General features: G+C 40.0%; 2 protein-coding genes and 2 long non-coding RNA genes across 5 annotated transcripts; 2 read left to right on the forward strand and 2 right to left on the reverse strand.

Moving 5' to 3' along the window:
* On the forward strand, positions 4,702-6,502 carry LOC109949932. The gene is made up of 2 exons (XR_002272254.1): positions 4,702-4,824; positions 5,868-6,502. It is a non-coding gene; the product is annotated as an uncharacterized LOC109949932 (long non-coding RNA).
* Positions 6,949-7,684, reverse strand: LOC109949555. Its single transcript, XR_002272003.1, has 2 exons — positions 7,612-7,684; positions 6,949-7,193 (listed from the first exon to the last, which is right to left on the reverse strand). It is a non-coding gene; the product is annotated as an uncharacterized LOC109949555 (long non-coding RNA).
* LOC109949587 (protein FAR1-RELATED SEQUENCE 5-like) lies at positions 8,998-11,239 on the reverse strand. The gene is made up of 4 exons (XM_020565658.1): positions 10,999-11,239; positions 10,625-10,800; positions 9,694-10,524; positions 8,998-9,018 (listed from the first exon to the last, which is right to left on the reverse strand). Exons 1-4 carry the CDS (start codon positions 11,237-11,239, stop codon positions 8,998-9,000), a joined length of 1,269 nt encoding a protein of 422 aa, XP_020421247.1.
* On the forward strand, positions 20,169-23,696 carry LOC18774879 (serine/threonine-protein kinase SRPK). Of its 2 annotated transcripts, none has more exons than XM_007208221.2 (4): positions 20,169-20,676; positions 21,210-22,193; positions 22,844-22,891; positions 23,013-23,696. In XM_007208221.2, exons 1-4 carry the CDS (start codon positions 20,482-20,484, stop codon positions 23,436-23,438), a joined length of 1,653 nt encoding a protein of 550 aa, XP_007208283.1. In that variant the 5' UTR covers positions 20,169-20,481; the 3' UTR covers positions 23,439-23,696. The 2 variants fall into 2 exon arrangements, with proteins under 2 accessions (XP_007208283.1, XP_020422054.1); XM_020566465.1 differs by having other exon boundaries at positions 20,602-20,676; positions 21,220-22,193.

A 25,219-nucleotide genomic window follows, 5' to 3' on the forward strand; every position in this document is an offset into this window, starting at 1 on the left:
TCCAAGTGGAGAGTGGTCTTCTTTTATAGGTGAGGGAGAGTCTTTACTTCTTGTAGTTTTTCGATGTGGGACTCCTCTTGCTTTGCTTAGAGTTGTGACTTGTGGTAATACTTCTTTGGCTAAGGTGATTACCTCTCAAAGCATGACACGTGGCTGATCTAGCCAAGCTAGTTGCTCGGTCAGTTATGGTACCAACAGTAGTCCCCCAAGTTCGCGAGTAAGAAGGTATTTCTTGATTGGGGATTTGTAATTTTAAGTGCACTGGCTGAGCAACACCACAGTATATCTTCCAGTCTGTATAATGCACTACCCATAGTCCCCCAAGTCCCCGAGTACGAAGGACATTGGAGGGAGAGAACTTGGCACGAGGGTGCCGAAGGTTAAGGGGTTGCCGAAGGCACAAAGTTGCATGTGGCAGGGTGAAGTGGCCGGGCACAAAGGTACCGAATGCAACACAAAGCTTGCATGTCGCAAGGCGATGTGGCTAGGCATGGGGGTGCCGAAGGCGACACAAAGCTTGCATATCGCAAGGCGATGGGCCTAGGCACGAAGGTGCCGAAGGTGACACAAAGCTTTCATGTCGCAAGGTGATGTGCTAGGCACGGGGGTGCCTAAGGCGACACAAGATGTGGCTAGGCACGAGGGTGCCGAAGGTGATACAAAGCCAGCATGTTGCAAGGCAATGTGGCTAGGCATGATGGTGCCGAAGGTGACACAAAGCTTGCATATTACAAGGCAATGTGCTTAGGCATGCGGGTGCCGAAGATATAAAACTTGCATCTCGCAGAGAAGGTGCCGAAGGCATAAGACTTGCATGTTGCAAGATAAAATGTCGAAGGGCATAGGGTGCCGAAAGTACAAAGCTTGCATGTCTCAAAGCAATGTGCCTAGGCACGAGGGTGCCGAAGGTGTAAAGCTTGCATGTCGCAAAGCGATGTGTGTAGGCAAGACGTTGCCAAAGGCAATATGGCTAGGCACGGGGGTGCCGAAGGTGACACAATGCTACCATGTTGCAAGGCAATGTGGCTAGGCACGATGGTGTCGAAGGTGACACAAAGCTTGTATGTCGTAAGGTGATGTGGCTAGGCACGAGGGTGTCGAAGGCAACACAAGATGTGGCAAGGCATAGGCTAGGCACGAGGGTGTCGAAGGCAACACAAGATGTGGCTAGGCACGGGGTTGCCGAAGGCGACACAAAGCTTGCATGTCGCAAGGCGATGTGGCTAGGCACGAGGGTGCCGAATGCGACACAAAGCTTGCATGTCGCAAGGTAATGTGGCTAGGCACGAGTTTGCCGAATGCGACACAAAGTTTGCATGTCGCTAGGCAATGTGGCTTGGGTACAATGGTGCCGAAGGCAAAAAGGAAGTTGCCAAGGGTGTTGAAGGACAAAATGCAAGTGTGCATTTTTTTATTATTATTTGGAGAAATAATAATAATAGCTTCTTTTTTTTCTTTTGGACAACTTGAGGTCTAAATTGTTTCGGCATGGTCCTTGCCAAACGGCAAGGGACCAAGATGCCCTGGGCTTTGCGGCTAGCCAGGGCTGGGCCTCGGAATAATGGCCAAAAGTCTGGGCTTCAGCAAGTCTTAGGAAAAGGTGGAATCTGGGCTCCATCTTCAGCAACGAGGCTGGGATTTGGAATTTTTAGACAAAAAGCTGGGCTTTCAGCTCGCCAAGGTTGGGCCTCGAGATTTTGGAAACAAGGCCCTAGAGTTTGAAGGGGATGTGCGTATTTTCTTTAATCAAACCTGCCGTTCGACAAGGTCACGTTGAAAGGGAGCTGCGGTGCTGCTCTGCAAGGGTTTCGAATTCATTTCCTTGGGATTTCGGCACCCATTCCTTCAACAAGGTCATTAGAGACCCGATTGTTTCTGTTCAGCCCTTTGCGTTTTTGGCAAGACCCACGAGGTGGGTGCGTCCGCCTGCTTCAGCAAGGCCCTTGACGTTCGGCAAGGGCTGGGTTTCGACAACATGGCAAGGGCTGGGTTTCGACAATATCTTCAGCAAGACAGTGATTTTGAGTTGGTTTTGCCCGTCACAGCTTCGAAAGGAGGGTGATATTGAGCTGGTCCCTGTGTTGGAGGTTCAGCAAGGGTGGTTGCACCTTCTTGATTTCGTAAGTCCCCACTTGCTTCCGCATTCCCCTTGCCGAATGGCAATGGATGGTTGAAAGTTTTTTGAGGTCTCCCCTTCGTGAGAGCTGGGTGCTGTTTGAAATTTGGTAGGTGGCTTGAGCAAGGATTTGTTGTTTGGTGGCACAGCTTCAGCACCTAGGTTTGAAGCTTTCAAGAACCTTCAGCATGGGACCTGCCGATCGGCAAGTGTCCCTTGTGAGTTTGGGAAACACCCACCTTTCGGCAGGGCCTGGTGTCTTCAACCCTTGCCGAACAGCAGGAGCCGTCCGGAGGAGAAATTTGGGGGCTGCTCAAGGGAAATCTTTCACGGGACCTACCGTTCGGCAGCACACACCCAGCACGGGTTGTTTTGGCAGCACACCTTCGGCAGGTTTGGAGAAAAATTTCGGGTAAGGTCCTTGGAGCTGAGCTACTGTCGTTCCACAAGAGAGCTGGGCAATTGAGGCTTGGCTTTCGGCAAAGAGTTTTAGTTTCGTAGCCGGGACTGGGCCCTCTGAATTTTGGTCGTGTGCTCTTTTATTTCTGCTCGACCCTTGCCGTTCAGCAAGTGTGGGAAAATTGGGAAATATTGAGGTCACCGGACATGGAGGGTTGCCTTGTTTGAACTTACTGTGATGATTTGTGTTGTGAGCTCGAAATTTCTTTCACGGCAAGGCCATTTTGAATTGTACTCCCGTTTAGCAACCTCAATCTTAATCGAGTGGTCTATTGTTGTGTCTAGCAGGAGCTGGGTATGAAACAATTTGGCGAAACTTTGAGGCTGAGCCTGTGAAGGTTGGCGAAAATTTGGAGCGGAGGAATTCGAGAGAACTTTAGGGTTTAGGGTTCTTGGGTCTGTGCAGTTGGCTTCAGTCAGCTCACTAGCTCCGTTCGGCAAGAGTTTATCACTCGGGTCTTGTGAGTTTTGACTTGAAGGTTGAGCACCGCTCATCTCAAAGGAAAGCTGCCCGGGCCAATCAGTTTGATGTTTTCTTCTATGTTTGTTTGAAAATTTTGGTCAATTGGCTTCAGAGACCAATCTGTAGTAAATAATGTGCAAGAGGTGAGGCCCACCACTTTCTCTTGGAGTGGAATTTTGGAACTGCTTCTTCAGCTTTGGACGGAAGCTGTTGCCCGCTTAATGGGGTGGTGAAAAGAGGGGATATTCAAATGCTATGATGCCTTGGGAGATATGATTAGAGATTGCCGTGCGGAATATTGGTACCCTCGGCATGGCGGATCCAAGTTATTCCTCTGTTGAAGACATTATGGGTGTCTTGAGAATTTTTAGGTGGCTAGACAGATCGGTGAGAGTGACATGGTGCCTCAAATATGAGATAAATCTTTAATTTGGAGATGAGCGACTGCAGATGAGGTGCCATTTGGTAGTTTGCATGAGCCTTGCTTCAGATACGATAACTTCTACTTCTACTTCTTGGGGTGTCCTGCGTTCAGAATTTTTGAATTTGCTGTTTTGAGCCGGGCCGCGCAGCGGTGGTCTGGGCTCTAATTGGGTCTTCTGTAAGACGTTTGACAAAGTGGGTGTCTTGATACGGCGAGACTATAATGCAGAGATTCTATGCGGAGGTTATTTGTGGGGACTACTTACTAGGCCATTAGATTGATCAAATGGCTGACATTAGTATCCTCTTTATGCTACAACTGGGTTGGCATTACCCGTTGAGCAATGCTATTCACAATCGAAGTACTCAACTGTCACCTCCTCAGAACCCACATCAGCAACGACGACCTCACTCTCTCTCTCTTTCGGCCGCTGTTCTCCACCTCCATCTCTCACTCTCTGTCACCTATTTCAACCGCCGTTCTTCCCCTCGGTTCAACAAATTTCTCAATTTCTTCAGCATTCCTGAAATCCATATACCTAGAGATGACGTCCCAGGTACCCAGCTCAACTTTTCGCCTTTACTTTCATACCCATATGTTATTTGGGTTTTCTTCTGATTGTTTCAATTTCATATAGTGGTCTAGAAAGTTGCTCAAAATCCAAATTCTTGCTACATCGTTTTATTTATCATGCTTATTTGCTTGTTCTGAATATATGGTTCTATTTGTTTGGTTAGGCTGAGTTGATGAGTGCATGAAAAAATGGCCTGTGGGTGTTCGATGAATCACCTTAATGAGGCGCACTATGGTTTTCTTTGAGATACAAACCAATTGGGACAATTCTCATGGTATATACTTAAAGGTGAACTTCTAGGAGGACCCAATGAACCCATCTAAATGGAAGGAAGCACATGTGAGTTTTATTATAATTTGTTTACGAAGATGTCTTTACAGTGCATAATGGTTTTGTTAGATCGCCATTGACATTAGTTTAATTACCTTTTAACAATGCTTGAGAAATGTCCCTGTTTTTACATGAAGACTTACACAGGTGCCATATTATGTCAGTTTATAGTGAATGGATACTTGGTTGTGTCATTTGATATTTGGAATTCTATTAGATTTATTTTCTTATTTTTCAACTTTTGTGTCATGCCTTGAGTTTCTTTCATTTCGACATTGCCATTTAACTTGTGCTGTGAATAAGTTAATATAACACTGTTTTGTGTAATTGTGAAATTGAGAAATAAAGTTCATGTTATTATTTTGCAGGAATTCTAAGGGCCATGATATGGCAAAAAAGTATGTGAACAAACAAAAGAAACATAGAAAGGGTCTGATGCTGCTACTTCACATGGCCAGGTTTTGCTGCTGCTTCGTCTTCCTCATTTACCTAAAAGAAAGGGTCTATATCTCTAGCATTTGCATCCAAATGTCCCTTGCCATGCCCTGCCCTGCCTTGCCCTGCCCTACCCTGCCCTGCAGTACTAGCTAGCACAACAGCCCCTGTTGTACGTGGTCCCCTGATTTGGTTTCTTGAGCCATGTGATGCTTTCATCTTCCTAGATCCAACTCCAATGACTATTTTTTATTAAGTCATAATTTACTGCCTATAATTAGGACCTGCGGTTTGAAGTTTTTAATTTGGAACAATTCATGTACTGTTAAAACATAAATGGTGCAAAGCCAATGCCAAGAATAGAAAAAATAAGCAATATGATCATACGGGGGTTAACGCCCATGTAGATATGCACTGATCAAGCTTGAGCAGTAAGGCTTTTCGTCTTGTGCTTGGTAGATTTGCTTTTCCTCGTCCATTAGATGTTTTCCAATTTTGAGGTGATATGATACTCTTCCTCTTGGCATTATTCTCATGGCTGTGAAATTTCAGTTTGCAATGAATGACTATATCAATCTAAAAGATTATTTTTGTATAGAAATTGAATGAAAGTAAATTGTACTGCATACCTCTGTGGTGTCTATGTTCTGGAGTTAATGTTGTTGATCAATGATAGCCTCTTTCATAATTCTTTCATTGATTAATATTGTTGTTCTCTTATTGTTCCAGAGTTAACTTGATTGAGTTTTGATGCACTGCGTGAAATTTTGGATACCATGTGAGTTATAAGTTACGAATGAAGCACAGACGAAAAACAATGAACTCTATTTTTATAAGAAACTTAGTCTGCTTTGAGTCTTTTCTTGATACGTAAGTAGGAGATTTTAAATTGGGCTTGTTTGTGCTTTTGCGCATCTGCATATATAGCAATAAAAGGAAAGTGATGGTTCCAATAGAGCATATCAAAGATCTACCTCATTAGTACCAATTTGTCTTTTGTATTAGTCTGTATATACATATTTATATATGTACATATTGATATTGCTTTATTTTGTTTCTGTTGTAGAGGAAGATGATGGATGAATTTGGGAAGGTGAAGCAACAATTGGTAGAGTACGTGATCATGTCACGGCCCATATCCCGCAAGCTTGGTCTCTAGCGATTTGAAACCCTAACTCTTAAGTCTTGAGATAATTGACATTTTTTTTTTCATAACAGTTGGAGCAAGATTATTGTTGGCTTCTAGAAGATTGTTGTCATTGAGAACCTTCATCAATTTGGGGTGGGACAACATTCCATTCTGTTGCAAGAAGTGTACTATAGTTATAAGGAAAAAAAAACATGTAATTAAGGAACTATTTGTGTGTCAGACAGACCATGTAATTATTTAGTCCTCATGGAATGAAATTGAGTTTAATTTACTTGAGAAATTTCAGTCTTGAATATGTTGTTTGTATATATTTGCAAGTGTATGCAATGGAAAAATACTTTTATTTATATTATTAATTGAAGAGAGCACATTATATACATTATGTGTATATATAGCTCATTCTTCTTGCCTTTGTAGGATGGCAATGGGTCAAATCGGGGGTGGGTATGCCATTCCCATCCCCATCCCCGTGAAGCTTTTTTCCCCCATCCCCACATTCATACCCACAATACAGACTTGAAAAAAAAAAAAAGGATATACGAGGGCAATACGATAGCAATACACAAGCAATAAAAGGCTATATAATGGCAATACAGTAACAATACACAAGCAATAAAATGCTATACAATGGCAATACACAAACTTCATACTCCCCTATAAATTTATTCCAAGACTTTTAAAAAAAGATATACGGGGGCAATACAAAGGCAATAATAGGCTATACGATGGCAATACAGTAGCAATACACAAGCAATAAAAGGCTATACAATGGCAATACACAAACTTCATACTCCCCCTATAAATTTATTCCAACATACTTTTAAAAAAAGATATACGGGGCCAATATACAAGCAATAAATAGCTATACATGTGCAATACATATGCAATACATATCAGTCATGGAATTTGCCAATTAAATCATTAATTTGGTTACATTTGTATTTTTTTCTTCTTTGCAAGGGGAACGATAAAACCATGGAAACTAGAGATTGACAAATTTCCTTCTAACTTGACTTTCATAAATTGATGAACTAACAATGTTATCTCATTACATCTTAAGATATACATAAGAAAGTGGCAAAAAACAAAAAATTTTCATCTCCTCTTGGTCTAGAATTTTAACACAATTCATATGTATAAGAAAAATTCCAAGACATGTCCTCTTAGACCCGAATTTAAGCTGAAAGTTAGCAATTTCCTCCCCAAAAGAACGCCGCCAATTGAAACAAGACAATCTTCCATCTGTATAAAATGGATAAAAAATGCATATTAGAAGCAAATCATTCAATCACAGTGGAAACAAAAACATAACATTCAATCACAACTAAAACCAATTTCAAAACAAAAACCAATACCGAAATTCATATAGATTGTTGGCTTTTCTAAATGACCCAATTCTTCATATGGCAAACTTTCACAAGACAGTACCATTGCAAAATTAAAGTTCATATTCATGCACACAATTTCATACTACTCAATTGCAATTCAAAAGTAATAAACATGGGTGAAGTGAATGTGTCTTGGCAAGCGAACAAAAATACAAATTAGGAAATCATCAATAGTGCATTTGGCATTGTTCAAACAGTTAAAGAAGCATAGTCTCAGAGAAGAAGAAGAGCAAGACAATGGAACTAGATAAATGCAAGAGTTATCAACAAACCTTCAAGTTTTCCAAGAACCCTTTTCACGGCACCAACACAACCTTGGCATGATACCAACCTTGAGGATTGTAGATTGCACCAAAACAATAGAGAAAATAAAGATCCAACATATGCCAACTTTACAGTATCAAAAGTATGTTAAAATATTGGCATTCTCATAAAACTTACAAACTCTCCAATCACATTCAAAAGAAGTAAACAATGAGAATCTTGCATTTGTTGCTGGTGCTACTGGTTTCAAAGGTTAGAACATACATTACTGTTATTTCAGAGAGCATCTATGAGTTTTTATATGTATTCTTACAGGTTGCTCAGAAAAGCCAGAAGTCCTAATTTGATATATCACCTAAGTGATTTCACAAACAAATCACAATCACAAAAGAGTGAATACACCACTTTCAAGGAGGTCTGCAAGTCCAAGCCTTAATCACAAAACAATGTATGCATGATTTCATAGACAAATCATAAGCACAAAACAGTGTATCCAAGTCCAAGAGCTTGACAACCACAGGAAATAGTTGGTAAATTTCATTCAATCACAGAAACAACAGACAAACCACAACAGAAACCCGTTAATGTCTCATTCAAAATAGTGAAAGTAATCACCCAATAATCTCAATCAATAACAGAAACCCAAAAAAAAAAAAAAAAGCAAAACCAATATTAGAACTCACCACAGTGAAAATCGAAGATGAGGTTTGTGGTGGAAGTCGACGACGAAGGTGGAGAGTCACGATTATGGCTTCGTTTTGGAGGCCGACGACGGAGGTGGCGAGTCGCACCTTGGAAAATAAGCTTGCAATAACAAGCAATAGACGAACAATATACATGCAAATACACCGAATGTATATAGCGTCTTTTCTCAAAAAAGGATGTGACAGCCTTTTATTCGCATTGTCAAAACTAAGAGTTGATAGGTCCAACTGTCATTAAAAAAAAAAGCCAAATTAATGAAGGTTCTCAACAACAACAATCTTCCATAAGCCAAAAATCTAGGTCCAACTGCCATAAAAAAGAATTGTCAAATATCTCAAGAGGGAGATTATTTAAAAGAAAGAAAAATCCTAAAACACCTAACATCAGAAAAATACAAAGGCAAAAGAAAGCAAGAAAGAAAGGCTCTAAGAAATTAACAGCACCAATCGAGAAACAAAAAAACTTCAAAGAAAACCAAAACCAATCAAGAAAAAAAAGATAAAAGCTGATACAAAACGAAACAACACAAAATAATAAGATTTCTTCATATTGAATCATATTTCAAAATGCTCACCAATATTGACAGCAAATGAGCTTCGTATAGTAAAAACATAAATCACTTGGTAGGTCCATGCATGCTATCAAATTCATCGAATAACGGGTCACTAAGATTGATTGGAGTTGATTCTTCATTGTTTGACGGGGATGTCCTGCATAAACACCAAGCATAATATTACAATAAAATAAACCACTTGGAATTTTAGCTATTATTTATAAATATTTGTACAATCTTACGATGTGTTCGCCATTCTTGGGCATCGTCTTATATCATGACTAGTTTGTCCACACTGCTGACAATGTCGGATCCCTCACTCCATTCTCGTTTCCTTTGCTCCCTTCACTCGTTTCGAGCTTCCTTTGTGTGTTACTCTCTTAGGGTCCTTCAAATATCGTGTTTGGGAGCTGGACCCTCCAACTTCGCTAGGACCAACCCCATCATTCAATAACTTCAACATCACCCGCGTATCGTTTAGATTATTTGACAATAGCTCACAACCTTCTTCGGACATTAAGGCATGCTCAATTACATCTGAAGCAAGTCTGGACATTCTACTTCACTTTATTAGGAGAGAATTGTTCTCACAATTTTTAATTTCATTGCCATTTGAATCTGACACAAGTCCAGATTTTGCAGTTTTCTTCCATCTATTCAAAATGTATTTATTGGGCAGATATTCAATTTGCTCCCTTTTTAACAATGCCAGCGCATGGCAACAAAGAATTCCAATAAATTCAAATCCTTTACAGCTACACGACCATTGATCGGAATATTTATCATATACAACTTCTGTCACTCTTGTTTTCCCCCTTTTCCTTTCACTCACTTTATAGATAGCTTTGGAAGCATCATCCATTTTCAGTTCCATAAAACACGGTAAACTTTGCATTAGCTCCTGTTCAAACTTTTGGAACATTGCCTTTGTGTATATTTCAGCCATTTGTTTATCCATTGTCAACAACAGAGCACATTGAGGCTTTTCGAATGCATCAATGTGATCAGCAAGTAACTCTTTTTGACGTTGATGAGAAAGTGCCCTTTGAAATCGTGTTATGAAATCCATTAATGAATTTCTCCTTGATATATATTGCTTGAAAAATGCATGAGAGCCTTCTGCTCTTTGACTGCTTGACATTCCAGCGGCAAAAATATGTTTTACATAGGCTGGAACCCATGATTTTCGCAAATCAAAAACTGAACTCAGCCATGGATGGTCAGTCAAACCAGATTTTGTAATGATTGCATGCCACTTTTCTTCAAATTCATCTATATTGTCAATCTCCCATATGGTTTCTTTAAACTCTTTCCAATATTCCTCATAAGCAATTCGTGGTAGTTTATCAGAGAACTTGGTTGTGATGTGCCATATGCAAAGTCGATGAAATGTAGTGGGGAATACTTCAAAAATTGCTCTAGCCATAGCTGCATCTTGATCTGTAATTATCATTTTTGGCTCACCACCTGGCATGGCTTTTTTAAACTCCTCAAACATCCAAATAAATGACTCAGTCGTTTCCTTACTTAAAAATGCACAAGCTAAAACAATTGTCTGACCATGGTTATTAACCCCTAACATTGGTGCAAATGGCAAGCCATATCGGTTCGTGTTGAATGTGGTATCGAGCATAAATCCCGTATGCTCGTCTAGAAGTTGGATCTGCCCAAAAACATCGAGTAAGCCTGTCATTGGAATCTCCCTCAATCTTGAAATAAAATGATCTATTGTTTTTCTGTTCAGCTAAAAAATACTCAGTCACCAGTTCAACATCATGGTTCTTCATCAGGCTACTCTCATAATATTCAAAATTGTAAATATCCTTTTTGGTAAAACCAATTTTCTCCATTCCTCCAGATTGCACCTCCAAAATACTCATCTTTTTATGAGTAGGTATATCAGCTGAACCAAGTTGTTTTGTGAGTAGCTTTGCAGGTTCTGAAATATGACGATTTGATCTCATAAAATGCACTCTTTCTGGAGGTGTCATTGTATGATTGTGTCCCTCTACAACGAGAGAGAAAGCACACTGCTTGCACCCAGAAACCTTCACAACAACAACCCTAGCCTTGCAACCACATCTACTTATCCCTCGGTGTCTTTTTACCACCCTAGGCTCTTCTTTTTTAAACACACCTTGTTTGCAACATACAAATTCTTTTCTTAGAATTTCTTTACTGTATTTTTCCCTCCCGCTGGAATGACGTCGAATACTAAAGCCAGCCAATAAAGCATATCTATTGTAGAAATCATAAACGAAATCAAGTGAATCGAACTTCATCCCAACTTTTGGTCTTTTCTCATTTCTGACTTCAGGTATGTAAATCATTTCATCAGCGATTACACAATCATCATTCTCCTCTGAGTCCCCAACCATTTTACTCACACAGATTATTGATACCTTAGATAACATTTGACTCAAACATTTTAGAAATAGCTAAAACAAAACAAAATAATTATGAAAGCAATTTAAATCTTGTACCATCATCAGTTGAAAACAAAGACATTTATAATGATTTAAAAAAAAAAAAAACTTACCAGCAACAAATCTAAGAATTTGAATGCAACTCCCCTATGTTATGGAGCAAAATTGATCCTTTTGTTTTTTTGCTTTTCGTTTAATGTCTCCTCCATGTTGATTCAATTAAACTTTTCCATAAGAGCATATATGGAAAATTAAGATGCAAACTTGTGTCAATCTGTAGCATATTATCAATTATTAAAAAGCCATAAAATAAATTGAGGCAAGACAAACCCAAGATATTTTTAGAGAACTTGTTTTTACTGTATGTATGCAAGACCCATAAAGATCACCATTAGATTAACGTGTTGTTATTTTCATTATTTATTAATTATTGATTCAACAAAGCTTAAAGCCAATATACTAAAGGCATCATAATAAAACCCAAAGTAGTAAGGGGTTAAACGCAAGAAAGAATATTTACGTATGAAAATAAAATTAAAACTGTAAAAATCAATTTTTCAAATAAAATATAAATACAAAAGAGAACAAAGAATAATAATGATTACAAGAAATTGGAAAACATTAAAAGCAAAATCAGTGAAACAAAGAAACAAAGAGAAGTGGTTTTGCAGTGTTTGACTTACCATCGCAATTGGAATTGAAGAAGAGTACTACAAGTTCTTCAAAACTTGGGTATTACTTGTTCAGAAACGGAGTGCAAAGTTAGGCGAGTGAGAGACTACTGGAGGCTCTTTCAACATATCATTTGTCTCTTTTTCTTCTTTTCTCTCTACTATGAAGATCTTGCAAATAATTTTTGTGACACAAAGACAGAATAAGAGAGCTCTTAGGTTATAGTTGTTGTAATGGGTAATGATGAACCATTTTCTGCAACATTAATGACAGGGGTTTAACAAAACAGAATATTTTTTGAATAAAAGGGTTTGCAATAGGACTGAAAAATCACATACCAGTGAAAGAATTGAGTTGTGGGTTTCAACCCTTGTTCCTTCTTCTTCAGCAATGTCCTCCACATCTGAGTGTCTTCGTTTTTTTTCTTTTTGGAGCAGCAAATTCGGCTTCTGGAAGTTGGAAAGGGGCAGCTCTTGTTTGTCTCCAGAGGAAGTTTCAGACGTAGGACTTTGGACCTCTGTTTCAAAGAAAATAGGAGATATGAGAGAGAAGTTCCGGGTTGCTCATTTTGTGATGGGTAATTTTAACCCGATTGTAAAAAAACTTCCTACTTAAATCTGAACCGTTCATTTAAAATTGATGGTTGTTATCATTCCGCACATAACCTCCTCATAATAGCCTCTGCATTCTAGCAGCTCCCGTCTTGATAAATTCAGTAGTTGGGTACTGCATGGATTTTTGACAAGAGAACTTGGGATTGGCATTTGTCAAGGCATGAGAGTCTCACAACACTATAGATAGATGCCCCATACATGTAATTAGAGGTGGCCTCCGTTGTCTTGACTTGGACATCATGCATATCTTGAGCAATTGATTGAGACATGGTGGGTCTGTTTATGTGTATGAGATTTGCTTCAGATGTAGCTTGTCTAAGATACTTGGATTTGGTTGTGCCGAAAAGAGTTTGGGCATTGGGTGTTGTACAGCACTTGCAACTAGTTGTTTGTCTCCTGGAAGCGAACCACGTGGGCCTTGGGTACCCAATATTTTGCCAAAGACATGTAGAATATACAAGGGCCCCCAAACTTTCTTCTTCAAAGAGGTGCCGAATGGCACTTTGAATTGAGATGGTGGTTTGGCCATGCAAGCCATGCAAGACATGAAAAAGGGTAGCTACATTCTGAATGGCTAATAGATTAGTGGACTTGTACCATTTATGTCGGCAAATGGGAATAAAATAAAGACACAAGATGAGAAATGGAGATCTTATCTTTTGGGAGCCCACTCATCAATATTCACCAAAGGTGCCGAGCGGCAAGGCATGTAAAGGAAAGCTAGGGTGGCCTACATATTTCCTCTTCTTCTAGATTATTATATTGCAAGGATTCATCTTCTGCATCACTCTTGTCGGACAGCAAGTTAGGTGATGTTGATTGTAGGGGTGTCGAAGGGCACTGAAGAAAGGGAAGAACGACAAACTGTTGATGCTCTTTTTGGGAGGTCAACTTAGATAGAGGTGGAATGGTGAATGATGAGTGAAGTTGAGGACCTTCAGCATGTGTGTGAAGATTTGGGCAAGCGATGGGCAAGCGATAAATATAAAGAAGACAAGATATACGTGGTTCACCCTTAATGAATGGGCTTCGTCCACAGACAAGTATGTTCTCATTATAATAATGTATGATTACATTTGTACATGGGGTTAGGTCCAAATATAAAGATAACAAGTGAGATGCCCAGCCCAGTCCTGGGATCCAGAAGAGAGAGAGTCCAAGGCCCAAGGGTCAGGATCCAAGACCTCTTTCCAAGTGGAGAGTGGTCTTCTTTTATAGGTGAGGGAGAGTCTTTACTTCTTGTAGTTTTTCGATGTGGGACTCATCTTGCTTTTCTTAGAGTTGTGACTTGTGGTAATGCTTCTTTGGCTAAGGTGATTACCTCTCAAAGCATGACACGTGGCTGATCTAGCCAAGCTAGTTGCCCGGTCAGTTACGGTACCAACAACTGGTAGTAAAAGCATCACAGATACAGGAAGCATGACCTCTGATCTAGCAAGAGGTGGGAGGACCATCAAATCAATATTTTCTATCTTAGACTGAGAAAGTGAGATTTCCTCTGAAGAGCTTAAAGGGTTAACTTTAAAAAGGCTCTCAGGGGTCACATAGAACTAAGAGATGTTGTATTCTCTTACCCCAGACAGGCCTGACCAGATGATCTTCAAGGGCCTGAGTCTCAAAATACAAGCTGGAGACACAATAGCACTAGTGGGAAAGAGTGGTTCAGGCAAATCCACTGTCATTGGCTTGATTGAAAGATTCTATGACCCATTAAGCGGATCGGTATCCATAGATGGATGCGACATCAGGAGCTATAATTTAAAGAGCTTAACATCTCAAACTGCCTACCAGGAGCCTATGCTTTTTGAATAAACCATTCATGAAAACATAGTCTATGTCAAAGAGAACGCAACAGTAGCTGGAGTAAGAAAGGCAGCAAAGATGGCCAATGCTCATGAGTTCATAAGGTAAGGCTACAGACTCATGAGTTCATAAGGTAAGGCTACAGAGAGACATTCAACATTTAATTGTTGGGTCCTAATGAAAATGCATTTTTTTATGTTGCAGCTCCATGGAAGAGGGATTTGAAACTTACTGTGGAGAAAGAGGAGTTCAACTATCAGGAAGGCAGAAGCAGAGGAGAGCGCTTGCACGAGCCATACTAAAGAACCCAACAATCCTTCTGCTGGATGAAGCAACTGTTGACTTGTATATACTTAATTGTACATAATAGCAGATTAGCATAGTTAGAGGCTTCCTCATACCCGGAAAGAAAAAAAAGAAAAAAAAAAATAGGCTTCCTCATAGGAGTTGACTTATAGCCTTTATTTTCTTTCCATTCTTGTAATTGGCTGTGTACTATTTAATCCTCCTTTGGGAGAAGAATAAGACATAAGACTATTCATGTATCTCTAGAGAAATCAACATGGTATCAGAGCTCTCTAGAGAGGAATTTTAAAACCTTTAACAGGTTTACTCCAAATTCGCCAGAAATCTCTAATACCCTAAATACCCAAAACCTGCCCACCGCTACAGACACTACCGACTTCTATTTTTTCCTGGTCTAATGGAAGATACAACAAATTCTTCTAATTCTCGGCCTCTTATATCTCTTCCAGCCAATTCCAATCATCACGATTTGATGAATGTCCAGTTGTTGCCAACTAAGCTTGATGGCACCAATTATCTGGCTTGGTCTCATTTTGTGAGATTATATATTACCGGTAAAGGTCGGATTGGATATTTGACTGGAGAGAAGAAGCAACCAGATGATACTGACCCAAAGTTCATAACATGGGTTGAAGAAGATGCTATGCTTAGATCATGGCTTCTCCAGGCTATGACCCCGGATATTAGTCTTGGCTATATGCGTCTCGACTCCGAGCATGCTATATGGGATGCGGTTTCTCAAACCTATTATGAGGGAGGTTGTGATGCCCAGATTTATGAATTGAAACGTCTGATCCAAGCCACTACTCAGTAGCGTAAGACGTTGGAGACATATTTTAATTCACTCCAAGCTTTATGGCAGGAACTTGATTATTATCAGCCGTGCGACATGAAGTGTTCTAACGATACCGCTGCGTTGAAAAAATGGATCGAGAAGGAACGTACCTTTGAGTTATTGGCTAGTCTTAATCTGGATTTGGATCAAGTGAGAATACAGGTGCTTGGAAAGGATCCTTTTCCCTCTTTGCGTGAAGCCTATGCATATGTGCATGCCCAAGCTCTCCACCGATCTACCATGGTTATGCCACCCTCTTTAGAAGGGTCTGCCTTGATTTCTACAGCAAACCATTTGTCTTAGGCACCACTAGTACACTAATCTAGTTATTCAGCTGCTGTCTCATCTGGTAATGTTGCTAAGAGTTCGAAATCTGATGATAAGGATGATTTGAAATGTGATTATTGTCATCAGACTAAGCATGTGAGAGAGCACTGTTTCAAGCTCAATGGTTATCCACCTTGGTGGCCTGGCAAGAAGGGTGAAAAAGCTGAAGGCAGCAAGAGAGGAGGCGGAAAAAGGAGCCGTTCCAGCTCCAAAGCCTATCACACATCTTCTAGTGATCAGAATGACCAACCCACATCTCAGCTTTCTTCTGCTCAAATGGAACAAATCGCTCAAGAGTGTGCTCGCTTGCTCTCTGATAAAGGATCTAAAGGGGCTTCCATTTCCTTAGCCACCTCATCAGGTAACTTTGGTTGTTGTCTTAGTGCATATGGTAAGTCTTTCTCGGACTCTTGGATTATAGATACAGGGGCAACTGATCACATGACTTCTAAACTTGATTTCTTCTCTCGTTATTCATCCCCTAGTAAGACTTGTGTTACCACTGTCGATGTTTCACCCACTCCTGTGGTTAGTAAAGTCTCTGTTTTTCTTTCAAATTCTCTGTCCCTCTCTAATGTTCTCCATGTTCCTGGATTGTCTAACCATTTATTGTCAATAAGTCAGCCTACTAAATCTCTATTGAGGCCCAAAAAATCCACGCTTCGGCCCAAATAAATTCTCAGCCTAATGCGATATCTTATCAAGAAGAAACCCAATTTAGGCAGCGAAAGTTCGTCATATACGCTTTGCACACATACCAAGCCAAGCAAATAAGCAACATGCCACGCTACAAGCTTAAGTGGGCCCAAGTCACGCAAGATGCCTGGGGCTTGCTTGAGTGGGTTGTGGTATGGATGGTAATAAATTATCATGAGGGCATTTGATGGGCCGAGAAATGGAAGTCCGGGGTTGCTTGGGAGCCTCGGGACTCAAGCTCATTTCATAGGCCCAAACATGTGGGTAAGCACAAGAGAGAAAAGAATAGCTCATCACTCCAAAGAAAAATAACCCAACCAAAGACAACCTACACCTAGAGAGCAAGCTTCCTCTCTTGCCTGCAAAAACCCAACAATCTCGTGCACTATTCACTCTTCTTCTCCATTTTCTTCTTCTGACAGACCATTTTCACATTTGACAGAATTTTTGTTAAGCTGCCAGAAGAACATTGTTCTTTCTTTCTCTCTTCTCAGCCAAATCAGCCTGCAACCTGTTTTTCCTCACCTTAAACACTCTCATTTCTTCCTAGGAAGCCATACTTTCCTCTTTGGTGCTAAGCTCATGCTGATTTTGCTTCCATGCCACAAGCCTCTCATGCCAAGCTAGAAAATTTATCTGGAAGCCTCAAGAAATCATCTGTAAGATGTTGTTATTTTCATTGGTGAAGGTAACCAAGGTGTTTTCCTAAGGCATCTCAGTCCTTTCGAAGCATTCTTGGGGCTTGATCTTCGAACTCAGGCTCAAGGAGCAATTTCATCCATCTGCCATTTACGGCAGCCCAGCCCGTTTGTAGCTGCCGAAAGAAAAAGGCTCCTACAATCTCTAAATTGCTTTGTCACCTTTTATGACACTCATTGTGTAATTTAGGATCAACGGATAGGGACAACGATTGTTCGTGGTAGTGAGAAAGGGGGCCTTTATCTCTTGGATGACCTAGCTGGCTATACTAGTTCCCCCACAGGTCATGCACTTCAGTCCATTACTGACTCATCCTGGGACATTTAGTTATGGCACAAACGATTGGGACACCCATCATTTATCTATTTACAAAAATTGTTTCCTTCCTTATTGTCTTTGGTTGATCTTTCTCAATTTAAGTGTGAAATTTGCGAACTTGCTAAGCATCATCGTGTTTCTTACCCATTAAGTATTAATAAAAGTTCTGCACCTTTTGCTCTTGTCCATAGTGATGTTTGGGGTCCTTCTCGGGTGTCAAATTTATCCAGTTCCAAATGGTTTGTCACATTCATTGACTATTATTCCCGACTTACTTGGGTTTATTTGATGACTAACAAAAGTGCAGTTTTCTCTATTTTTCAGTCCTTTCACCAAATGATCCATACACAATACAATTATAAGATTAAAGTCTTCTGCTCAGATAATGGGGATGAGTACATCAATTTTGGTCTCAAAACCTATCTTTTGGATCATGGCATTATTCATCAACGATCTTGCAGCTATACCCCTCAGCAGAATGGAGTAGCTGAACAAAAAAATCGCTATCTTCTAGAAGTTGCTCGTTCCCTACTTCTTTCCATGTATGTATCAAAGTCTTATTGGGGGGAGGCTGTCCTTACCCCTGCTTATTTGATCAATAGGATGTCTTCTCAAGTTCTCAAATTTCAAACTCCCCTTCAGGTGTTCACTGCTGCATGTTCTCCTTCTACTGTTAATCATCTTCCTCCTTGAGTGTTTGGTTGCATTATTTTTGTGCATCTTCATCATAGTGGTAAGCTTGACCCTCATTCCCTCAAATGTATTTTTCTTGGCTACTCTGCCACTCAGAAGAGGTGCAAATGTTATCATCCTCCTTCCAAAAAATTCTTTGTTAATAAGGATGTTACTTTTCATGAGGAACATGCTTATTTCTCTCATCTAGATTCTGAGACTTCTCTTCAGGGGGAGAATATAAGTAGTGAATATAATTCTTATGGTGTGCCAATGTTTAAGTTGGAAAAAATTGAAAAAAATGATAGTGGAAGAGTAGGCAATTCCTTGACTCTCCCACCTGTGGGTCATCGTATAACACCATATGATTTGGTGTATACAAAAAGAGATAAGGTGCCCTTTTAGAGAAATGATCAATCTGCTGCCCCGGTGACAGGTAATTCAGAGGTAGAGTTTGTTGATCCTTCTTTTTCTTTACTTGAAAATAACCCTATAAACTCTGTTCCTCCAATTGATAATGAATTACCTATTGCCTTAAGGAGACCACTTCGTTCTTGCCCGTCAAATTACAAACACCCTATTTCAAATTTCATGTCTTCTCATCATCTCTCCCCATGTTTTAAATCATTTGCCTATCAGTTGTCTTCTGTATTTGTTCCTCAAAAATTGTAGGATGCACTAGATAATCCAAGGTGGAAGGAGGCGATGTATGAGGAATTGAGAGCTCTACGAAAGAACTCTACTTGGGAGTTGGTGGAGTTGCCAAAGGGGAAGAAAGTTGTTGGTTGCAAATGGGTGTTCACAATAAAACATAAGGCATATGGCTTTGTTGACAGATACAAGGCAAGGTCACTACCTACTTATTACAAGGCCCTTGCAATGATAATATTTTTTTTTTTGGAAGAAATAATTTCGGGTAATTTACCGCTTTCTTCTTTTATTTGTATCCATAATGTTAATTTACTTGACTTTTTTTCTCATCCAATTTTTTCTTTGAATTATGCAAAAATGGTCAATTTATTCCACCATTTTAGACTCCTAGTAATTTCACTTCAGATACTGTGAAATAAAGTCACATTATAGACTTTTGAGAATCTCTTTACGCTATATTGTTACAACTTTATTTTTGGTGAGGAATAAAAGGAAAATGGCACGAGGTTTAAATATTTCTATATAATTCATAGGTAAATGGACACTTAAAAAAAAAAAAAAAGTTGAGGTGTGTTCGGTTTGATTTAGTTTGGTTCAGACGTATCTTCTTCTTTTGTAATGTTTTTTTTTGGTTGTATGGGGCTAAGACTCAGTTTGGGATTGTTGTCACTTTTTTAAAAAGTTGATTCTGCTATGCTTTGGAAATAATTAGCTGTAAAGTAAAGCAGCTACATGTTTGGTAAACAATATTTTTAAAGTGCTGTTACTACAAAAAACAGTGTCAAAACCGTTTGGTAAATTTTAATATAAAATTACTGTAACTGTGAATAATGACTAAAATAGACATGATGTTGAAAGTGTTATGTGCTAATCATATGGTGGTAGTGGTTGTGGTGGTGGTGGAGTGAAAGTGGTGGTGAAAGAGATGGAGGTGGAGGTGGTGGTGGTGATGAAGGTGGAGTTGGTGGGGATGGCGGTTGTGGAGGTGGACGTGGTGGTGGTGGTGGCAACGTGGTGTTGGTTGTGGAGGGGGTGGTGGATGTGGAGGTGGTGGTTGTGGTGGCGGTGTCGGAGGATGAGGAGGATGTGGCGATGGCGGTTGAGGTGGTGAATGCAGTGGAGTTGGATGTGGAAGTAAAGATGGTGTCATTTTTTAAAATGAATTATGATATTTTGGGAATTAAAAAAATTCATTAAGGACTTATCTCTACTTATTTTGAACGCAATTTTGAAAAATAACCTAAAACCTACTTTTAAAAGCTGCCATCAAAAGGCTACTGCGTTTAAAATAATCATAATATTTTATTTTTACCAAACATCATAAAATGCTTAACTTAAATGAAGCAGATTTTTAGGGGGAAAAAAATAAAAAAAAATCCCAAACAGGGCCTAAGCTAGGGGAAAGTACAATCCTACACCTCTGGGTCTTGCTCTTGCACCCCACTCAAGTCCTCCAACAGAAAAGATCCTAGGCCTTTTGTCTTTGTCCCAACAGTTTCATTCTCAACACTAATTGCAGCTTCTTGCCCAAACAAACCTCACTAGGGTTTCTCACTGACATTTAACCCCAAATACCCAATCGAACCCAATTCTGAATTTCAATGGCGGATGCCCGGGATCGGGACGAGCTCAGCGATTACTCATCGGAGGACGAGGGCACTGAGGACTACAAGAAAGGAGGGTACCATGCGGTCTCTGTTGGGGACTCGTTCAAGAATGGCTGCTATGTGGTGCAGAGTAAGCTGGGCTGGGGTCACTTCTCCACTGTCTGGCTTGCTTGGGACACTCGGAACTCGGTACGTTATCTGTGTTTTGATGTGAAGCTAGTTGTTTAGTTAGTGAGAAACTGAGGGAAAATAAAAGAGTAGAGGAACTGAGAGGAAAGGTTGTGGAACGTATATTTCATTTTTGTTCGGTTCTTTGGAGGAGTTGGGTTTAGGAAATTAAAAGAGAGGTAGAGATTTGTGAATAAATGCAATAAATCTACAAAACAGTTTGTTTGATTACGAAACGAAAAGAAAAGAATAGTAAGAAAATGTCTGTGCACTATGAAAATTCAAGAGAAGAGTAAAAGAAAAAACAAATCTTGGGTATGACGCAAGTCCTCAACTTTGTATTATATTTCTCGTTTTCGGAATAAAGCAATGAAATTTTTTTATTCATTGCACTAATAGCTCTTAGTAATTTGAACTAGTTTCTTTATCTGAATTGTTTTACCTAGCATTTAAATTGAGATTCTCTGTCTTGTCATGTATGAAAACTAAATGAGAACTTACCTACAGTTTCATTGTTCAAATCTTTGACAACATGAGAAATTCATTGTTTGTAGCGTTATGTAGCTTTGAAGATTCAAAAGAGTGCTCGTTATTACACTGAAGCTGCAATGGACGAAATAAAGATTCTCAAACAAATTGCCGAGGGAGACCCTGGTGACAAGAAGTGTGTTGTGAAGCTTTTGGATCACTTCAAGCATTCGGGCCCAAATGGGCAGCATGTCTGTATGGTTTTTGAGTACCTTGGGGATAACCTTTTGACCCTTATTAAGTATAATGATTACCGAGGAGCTCCAGTGCACATGGTTAAAGAAATTTGTTTCCATATGTTAGTGGGTTTGGATTACTTGCACCGTCAACTTTCAATGATACACACTGATTTGAAGCCAGAGAATGTCTTGCTTTTGTCGATGATCGATCCATCTAAAGATCCCAGGAAATCAGGTGCTCCTCTCATCCTTCCAACCGGTAAGGATAAAACTGCGTCTGTTTCTGGCGCTGCGAAAGACATTAAGAAGTTAAACGGAGATCTCACAAAGAACCAGAAAAAGAAGATCCGGAAAAAGGCTAAGAAGGCAGCTCATGGTTGTGCAGGGATGGAAACTTTGGAGGACAATGAGGCAGATTCCACGATAGTTGGCTCAGAAGATTCCATTAATGAAGTGAAATCAAATGGCGATTCTCTTGAAGAACGAGTGAAGGATTCTGTAGTTGGAAACGAATCAATGAAGGGTGAAGAAACAGAAGAAACTCAGCAAGGAAATACGGAACAAGAAAAAGCCAGCCGTGCTGCAAGGCAGAAGCTGTTCGCAGCTGTTGACCTTAAATGCAAATTGGTTGATTTTGGAAATGCATGTTGGACATATAAGCAGTTTACAAGTGATATTCAAACAAGGCAGTACAGATGCCCAGAAGTTATACTTGGAGCTAAATACTCCACTCCAGCAGATTTATGGTCCTTTGCTTGTGTTTGCTTTGAGCTAGCCACGGGGGACGTTCTTTTCGATCCACACAGTGGTGACAATTATGATAGGGATGAGGTATGTGCATATTCTTGATTTCTCCCTTGGGAATTGTTACAATATTTTTTTTAAGATTCTTAAAAGCTATGACCCTTCTGCAGCACCGCACTGCCTCATTATCCAGATCTTGTATTTTGACAGATACAGAGAATTCACCAAAATATACCTTTTATCAATTTATAGATAGCCACCTAGATAGGCTCTCACATGTTCCATTATGGAATCCAAACAACCCATTCAAATATTAAAAATTATACCTTATGGTGAGGCATTTTCTATGTTCTATGATTCTGTTATCATTGTTGGATTTGTAACCGCCCCGCTCCCCCAAAAGAAAAATAGAAAAGGGAAAATGTGATCTGATGCTCTTAATACTTGTGAAAGGGCCATTGTAGTTGCAAATTGTATATTTCTTTTTGTGACATCATTAGCACGATCTAACTAATAAAATTCATCAAACAGACTGAATTTGCTCGGATATGAGTTATATAAATATTAATTGGATAGGGCCTTGTCCTGATTGATCCTTGAGTGAAGGGAGTAGACTGCGCTTTAGGAATTTTGAACGAGTTTATGATGATTTTGAAAAAAATAGCTATCTAATATATTTTATTCTTATAAATATTGTAATTAAATTTCCATATTGGCTTTTAAATCTTATTTTGCAGGATCACCTGGCACTGATGATGGAACTTCTTGGAACAATTCCCCGCAAGGTAAGAACTTGATACTTTTCAATTTTGCACTGCCATTTTAAGGAATCAAGAATGTGAGAATTTTCACTGTTTGACAATAAATATGGTCAAATAATAGTATTCACAAATATATTCTTTGCAGACTGCATTAGGTGGTCGCTATTCGCGGGACTTCTTTAACCGATATGGGGATTTGAAGCATATCCGTCGATTGCGTTTTTGGCCTCTAAATAAAGTGCTAATGGAGAAGTACTCATTCAGCGAGCAAGATGCAAATGACATGACTGAGTTCCTTGTTCCCATACTTGATTTTGTCCCTGAAAAGAGGCCAACAGCTGCGCAATGCCTTACTCATCCATGGATCAGTGCAGGCCCTCGACTCCTTGAGCCTTCCGTGGCTGGTATGGAACCTCACGCCTCCAATGGGAGTATTTCTGAGAAAAGGGAGAAGGATGAGAGGGAAGCAATTGAGGTCGGAATGGGTAATATGGCCATTAATGAATCTTCCAAACCTGTTATAGAATCCAAACGTGCACTAAATTCATCACAGGATTCACAACAGGCATGACCGGTTGGTTCAGGTGTTGTTTCTATTCCATGTTTCGTGCAATTTTTGTTGTTGTTGTGTTCTTTAGCATGAAGTTTAGCTTTTGTTTTTGTTTTTGTTCTTTTTTTTGGTGTGGAGAGAGCTTTATGGGCTTTCCACATTTCATTTTGATATTTATTTTGTGATACGGGGATGTGAGTTTGATTAGTGCTTACTTACCAGTCATCTTCTCTAGCTTTTGAGAAAAATCTTTATCAAGCATGCTCAAATTTCTGAATACATCTCTGAAGCACACCTTCGCTCACAATATCTCTCGTATTTATTCATTATTAAACTTGAGCAATACATAAAAGATGTGTACAAGACATGAATCTCAACATGATTGTAAAAGCAACAACCCAGAAAGGGGGAAACAACCCAAAAAAGGGGAAACAACCTGAAAGGGAAAAACAACCCAAAAGGGAAAACTAAATCATGCTCAAATTTCTTTTGTTCTTTTTCTTAGATAAAATTTTATTTCTGTTATAAATCAAGGGAGAAGTTGGAGAGAATTGAGAGAGAGAGAGAGGAAGAGAAACTGATCTTCTTCTCATTCAGATTGTATTCTGATTGTGTTCGTTCTCCCAATCATCATTTCATTACATTGAGGGTAAAATAAAGAGAGGGAAGTATCTGAAGGGTGGAAGGAAATTTCCTTCCAATGTGGGCTGGTGGAAGGAAGTTTCCTTCTAATGTGGGCTCCACTGTTTTACAACACTCCCCCTTGGAGACCACAAATGATACGGAATATGCCTCGTTAAAAACCTTGCCAGTAAAAACCCAGTGGGACAAAAACTGGTCGAAGGGAAAAAGAGTACATAACTATGTGTAACATAAAATTCTAAGTATATTGGCGCGCGTGCGACACTGCCTCGTTAAAACCTTGCCAGGAAAAAACCCAGTGGGATAAAAACCCGGACGAAGGAAAAAGAGTACGGTGTTTGAAGATCTTTATTGATGGTGCGCTCCCCCTGATGCTTGGCAAAATATCTTTAAATCATACTGTTGATCAGCTTTCTGAATATCGTAGTTGACACTGCTTCTGTGAGTCAATCTTTGAGCGACACTGCCTCGTTAAAACCTTACCAGGAAAAACCCAGTGGGATAAAAACCTGGATGAAGGAAAAAGAGTACAGTGTATGGAGGTCTTTATTAAAACCATGCTCCCCCTGATGAATATCTCCCCCTGAAAAATTAGGACTCGCTTTTGTCCAGTAAGCGACCATAAAAATTTTCATAGTATACCCTAAAACCTTGAGCTACACTGCCTCGTTAAAACCTTACCATCCATAGCACTAGAACCTGGCTGCACGATCGATCGTTCGTGGCAGAGCCCACCCTCGCCACGGGCTGTGATCGGAGGGCTGAGGATTCGCGGTCTGCGACGGCGCCGATGACGGAATCGACGGCCGAGGTTAGGAGGGAGCCCGGGGCGGAGCCGTAGCTGGTCAGCCCGGTTGCACTTGGGCCTGGACCCATGGGATTTTGGGATGAGGAGGATGAGGTTGAGTGGTACATTTGTTGTATGAAGTAGCTCTGAACTCAGCTTCTGGTGTTTGAGTTTTTAGAGTGAGAGGGAGCAAAATCTAATTCGTCCCGCTGGTGTTTCATTTGGGTAGCAAAGTCCTCTGTTAAAACAGGGAACAAAGCTGAAGATTGTTGTTATTCAGGAACTGCCAGTGGTCCATGGACTGCTCAAATTTGAGCTCCAGTGGCTGTGGTTTTGTTGTCTGGTGTTGGCTTATCTGACTGGGATTTCATCG

This window comes from Prunus persica, chromosome G6 (genome assembly GCF_000346465.2).
Source record: "Prunus persica cultivar Lovell chromosome G6, Prunus_persica_NCBIv2, whole genome shotgun sequence".
NCBI lineage: Eukaryota > Viridiplantae > Streptophyta > Magnoliopsida > Rosales > Rosaceae > Prunus > Prunus persica.